At 35.9% G+C, this 6,000-nt stretch overlaps 1 protein-coding gene across 1 annotated transcript in view; it reads right to left on the bottom strand.

Annotated features, from left to right (window-relative positions):
- The window catches only part of LOC115210887 (J domain-containing protein DDB_G0295729-like), a 173,730-nt gene that overhangs the window by 27,310 nt on the left and 140,420 nt on the right, over positions 1-6,000 (bottom strand). Inside the window, exon 3 of the mRNA XM_029779658.2 lies at positions 500-569. Within this exon, the coding sequence (XP_029635518.2) occupies positions 515-569 (55 nt within the window). The 3' untranslated portion in view covers positions 500-514. The remainder of the gene's footprint in view (positions 1-499; positions 570-6,000) is intronic.

Genomic DNA, 6,000 nt, shown 5'->3' with positions numbered 1-6,000 from the left:
TCTTTTAACCTGATCAATGTATATAATTTGTTGACATCAGTTTCAATGACACCAGATTAAGTTGTTGCGCCACAGTTTATTAATCAATACATTCCTTACCGTACATTAAATTGCTCTGGTGCAATCGCAAAATATACGTGCTGATTCTTCTCCTCCCACCTCTCTCTCTGTGTCTGTCTAACTATCTATCTATCTATCTATCTATCTATCTATCTATCTATCTATCTATCTATCTATCTATCTATCTATCTATCTAAATATTATAATTATATCCATTTGAGACGTCATTATAATTCGGCAATTGTGTGCATTTTTCTTCACTCTGAGACTTATTGTAGAATAATCTATTGTTATTACTAACGCTAACTGAATATGATTGTTGCAGGAATGTTTTAAAGGATCGCTTACCTTGATCGTTTGTATTTCATTAATTATAATTTGATAAGTCAAAACTTAATGAAAATATAAAAAAATTTTCTTCATAATTTCTTTTACTTACCTCACAGATATATATTTAGTATTCATGGTCAATCATTTCACATCGTTCACCGATATAACCAGCCGGGCAACTGCAATTGACAAATTAGATTTTAAATTAACAAGCGGAAAAGTAGCAGGCGCAAACATATTAAATATTGGTTTCAAATTTTGGCACAAGACCAGCAATTTCGGGTGAGGGGTAGAAGTCGATTACATCGATCTCAGTGTCCAACTGGTGCTATTTTATCGGGCGCGAAAATATGACAGACAAAGATCGACTCCGTCGGCATTTGAACTCAAGATGTGAAGAAATACTGCTAGGCACTTTGTCCAACGTTGGCAACGATTCTGCCAGCTTGCCGCTTTATGGAAACGATGAATATTAAAACATAGTTAAATATTATTCATTGTTTAACTATGTATCGGACATCCATACAAATGACGCAAAGTGTGTGACCTTGACATTTATGATGGCAAGTTGAAATTAGCGTAGTCCTTCACCTTTCTGTTAGCAAGTTAAAATTACCGTTGTCCTTGACCTTTCTGTTGGCAAGTTAACATTACCGTTGCCCTTGACCTTTCTGCTGGCAAGTTAAAATTAGCGTAGAGCTATGTACTAGAACATTCGGTTGGGATCCCTTCTTCCTCATATTTACAATAGCAAAAAACAAAAAAGAGGAAAATAAAAAAGGTCAGAAAAGTTCGGTATATTATTAATTGTGTATTTCATGAAATACTTTTTGCTAATTGAGACGTTAATGAAATATATATAACGAAGGACATAATACAAAGCTCAAATTACCTCTGTAATAAAAGGATAATATAAAATTTCTGTAACTAAATAGATTTGTTATTGTATGTATTCTTTTAGTAATATACAAATATGCATATATGAAATTTTAATTTCATCATCAGTTGTCGACTGAAAATCATTAAAATTTCGGCACCTATAACAATATTGTTTGTTACAGTGGTGCCGACAGCATATTGGGCTGTGAGAATATGTACAGGTGAACATGAAAATTGAACGAAAAATATATAATGTTGTTGGCAGAAGAACTGCAAAACGAAACGAAAAGAGAATATAAGTAACCTTTCGGCTGAAATGATGAATTTAGGAGAGGTTGCTCGTTTCGTAAAGAACGGGAAAATACAAATCGATACGAACAAGGAAATGTATTGTTTTTTTTTTTTTTTTTTAAATCAAACGATAAATTTAAAACTAGTTGTATGAACACCGGAAACAGTAAAAACCGAATCAAGCACGCAGAAAAAAATATATATAGTCATTCGAGAAAAAGTTCAAATTTGATACAGATTTGCAAGTAACGCATGAAATAACCATTAGACGTTGCAGGCTTGTCGACTTATTCACTAAGCAACTCTTATCTAAGTAAAACTATCATACATGATATTCCAGGAGTACTCATTATCTTTATTTAAGATACTAGGGTATGAATTTGCGGAGACTTCACGGTAGATGTCGTTGACTTAAGTTATCGGGTTCATGTTCACGAAATTTTATTTCCAATTCAACTATATTCATAATAACTATAAAATATTTTTGAGAAACTCAAAGTTTTCTACCGAATTGTTACTTAATAGTTGACGATATAGTATTAAAATGAAGTTCAATAATTTCTCTTGATACATTGATAAATAGACCCTGCTTTCTGTTCTTTAATGCTAACTTATAACAATGGAGATATGGGCAATAGAAATATAGTTCAAAAAGCGAATAAAATAGAAAGGCAGGTGTGAGAATATCTTTATATATAAAAGTGAAGTTGTGTGTCTGTCTCCTTCGATTTAGATTCCTAACTACTACCACATTTTGCGGTGCAGTTTAACCCAAACCGGGTATCTTATAGTTGTGATTCATATCGAGCCCTTCTGGGTATTAGTGCGCGTCTACGATGAGTCTACGATTAAAAAAAAAATTACCATAATTTTTTTCCATTTTTAATGCATTTTTTGTTATTATATAAGGGAAGTAACTCTCTAAAAATGCTTATATAGTTATTTCCCTTACAAACCCGAGCAACGCCGGGCGATACTGCTAGTCATACATAAATATGCCGAAGAGGAAGAATATTTACATAAGGGAAGTTATGTGCGTGAACGTATGTAAAACTAAAGAGAATGATGTCACAAGATGAAAAGGAAGTAAGAGAACAAATCGGAAAGCTGTCGCTCTAACCTAGAGTTTTATATCTTGGGCAGATACGGTGCTGAACAAACGACAGAATTGATTTACAAATTACATTTACCAAATCGAATCGTAGCTGAAGGTTGTTTTTCATAATAAATAAGTCGGAAAATTAAAGTTAAACATTGATGTAGTTATATAAGTATATGATAAGTATATCGTTTTCTTTTACTTGTTTCAGTCATTAGACTGTGGCCATACTGGGGCACCGCCTTAAAGAGTTTTGCCGAATAAATCGAATCCAGTACTTCATTTCTAAAGCCTCGTACTTATTCTCTTGGTCTCTTTTGCCGAACCGCTAAGTTACGGGTACGTAAACAAATCTACACTTGATGGTGGGGGACAAACACAAACACACACACACAGATATATACACACGCACACACATATACATACACACGCACACACATTCTCTCTCTCTCTCTCTCTCACACACACATACACACACAACTACACATATATACACACACGACAAGTTTCTTTCAGTTTCTGTTTCACAAATCCACTCATAAGGCAGAGTGTAAAAAACACTTATGAGTGGATTTTTAGAGAGTTACTTCCCTTATAGATGCCAATTCGGGCTTTCTTAGCCATTTCTGTTTTGGTGTCTTCAAGCCATGAAGTCATTGTTCTAAAAGAACGCTGGTCTCCTTGACAACGCTTTACGACGTTGATTTCCTTACACTCCCTTCCCCACAGCTTCACGAGGGAGGGAAGAAGGGGGAGAAGCAAATCCACTCATAAGGCACAGAGTAGAAAACACTTGCTCGCAGGGTTACGGAGAGTGACTGAACTTGGAAACATATGTGGGAAGCAAGCATCTTACCAAACAGCAAAAGCGTTAAGTGCTTTTAGTGCTTACTAGCAGTATCGCCCGGCGTTGCTCGGGTTTGTAAGGGAAATAACTATAAAGCATTTTTAGAGAGTTATAGCCAAAAAATGGGTAAAAAATGATGGTAAATTTTTTTTTTTTAGTTAAAAAGGTTGAGTTGCGTCCCCTAGACAGTCTGTGGTTTGTGTTTCTGATTCTCGACCCCATGTCGAATTTATCGATTTTTTCAGAACTGGGGGAACTTTTCAAAATTTTCACTGCGTTAGTTTTGAATTATGACATTGGGCTATGTGTGTGTCAAGTTTCATCAGAATCGGTTGAAAGCCGTGGTCAGGGTGAGGGTACAAGCTAACAGACACACAGAAACACACACAGACAAACTGCCGTTTATATATAGAGAGATATCAGACATAAAAAAAGAAGTATACCTTAAAGCAACATAAAGCTAAGGAAATAGATCTCAATTAGTATAAAACATTAAAACAAATACTAGTAATTGCAAGTATTCACATATCTGTAGCAATTAAGTCTCTATGGCAGTCAGATATCTTTAACAGTCAGCTGAACAGCATATAATATACGCAGTGTGAACGAAAGGAAATAATATTCTTACATATCAAGAGGGCAGACACGAGAAAATAATAGAAAAATTAACAAAAGTATAATTAATAGTTATTGAAGATAAAGTAAGAGGAAAAATGACAGAACGTGCACGGGTGGCTCTGGTAAGGAGTTTGTTTGCCTCCTAAAACCACAGTTCCAGGTTCAGTCTTGAAAGTGTCTATACTACTATAACCTCGGATCGATCAAAACCTTATGAGTGGATTTGCTTGACGGAAACTGAAGGAAGCTCAACCATTTATATATATATATATTTATATTTGTAGTGCAATATATATGAATTTATAGAATCTTGTGGCTATCACAGAAGGCTTCTCTAGCGGACCGGAATTTCATACCACAGTAATCCAACACAGAGGAGTTCAAGACAGAGTTCTGTGCTGCTGAAAGCCAGGTGACCCAACTAATGAAAATATTTCATGAGGAGTATATCAACCATAAATTGTCAAGAAGTTACAGAGGTGAATGCATTTATGTAACTTTTTGTTATTCTTACGGTTACAGCCGTTTCGCAGCCTTCATCATACAATAATAATGATAATTCTTGTTTATAATAAATTATTTTACATGTCTGCGCCAAAATACATACTACGCATTGCACAATACAATCGTGCATTTTCAAATCAATGCAAATAAATAAGGCTAGCGCACCAGATCACAAGAACATCATGGTTACACCAATGCTTGAAGCATTGATAGAAAGAATTGACATATACGTTAACCTTAATGATGAATTTAACACGATCGAAAAGAGTATCTTCAAAAGAATTTTATATTTAGCTTCAAGGTTCATCCAAGGCTGGGACCACGGGCCATACGTCTCCTGTCCAATTCAAGATCACAATATATAGGTACACTGCGACACAGTTTCTTTTCCTCAACAGACCCTGCCCTGCTTAACATTGTCCCAAAACTGATCAAAGAGGAAAAGATCCCATCACCTTTAAACGGAGTCTGGACAAATTTCTTCAAGGGATACCAGGTAAGCCACCTATACCTGGATACAACTCACTCAACAAAAGCTCATTACTTGAATGAACCATAATACCACAAAAAACTTGACTTAAAATGTATTTAGATAATCCTATCAGGTGGTGCTATTAAGTTAGACATGGCCTGGACCAATCTTTGGTTGAAACATATCTAAGTTTATAAACGCTACACACACACATACATATATATACACTATATATATATGGGAGCACTCCGTCGGTTACGACGACGAGGGTTCCGGTTGATCCGAATCAACGGAACAGCCTGCTCGTGAAATTAACGTGTAAGTGGCTGAGAACTCCACAGACACGTGTACCCTTAACGTAGTTCTCAGGGGATATTCAGCCTGACACAGAGAGTGACAAGGCTGGCCCTTTGAAATACAGGTACAACAGAAACAGGAAGTAAGAGTGAGAGAAAGTTGTGGTGAAAGAGTACAGCAGGGATCACCACCATCCCTGCCGGAGCCTCGTGAAGCTGTTTTCGCTCAATAAACACTCACAACGCCCGGTCTGGGAATCGAAACCGCGATCCTATGACCGCGAGTCCGCTGCCCTAACCACTGGGCCACTGCACCTCCACACACTATATATATATATATATATATATATATATATATATATATGTATGTATATATATGGAATCGAGAAGATAAAACTATGTAAGAACTCGTTGTGTGGATTTTATTTGTACTTCAAAAGATACAACTTGTCAGTGTGTCACGCTGATTCTGCCAAAGAAATACAAAACGTGTAATGTGTCTTTAGAATGCACACCCACCTGCAAAATAATTCAATGAACCAAGGATTCAAATGATGGAATGTACAAACATTCATCCATGCATCTATATATTATGCTTGTCTGT

Source organism: Octopus sinensis, linkage group LG4 (assembly GCF_006345805.1).
Source record: "Octopus sinensis linkage group LG4, ASM634580v1, whole genome shotgun sequence".
Classification (NCBI taxonomy): Eukaryota; Metazoa; Mollusca; class Cephalopoda; order Octopoda; family Octopodidae; genus Octopus; species Octopus sinensis.
The sequence above is the reverse complement of the archived record's forward strand: the minus strand, read 5'-3'. Positions and strand labels throughout refer to the sequence as shown.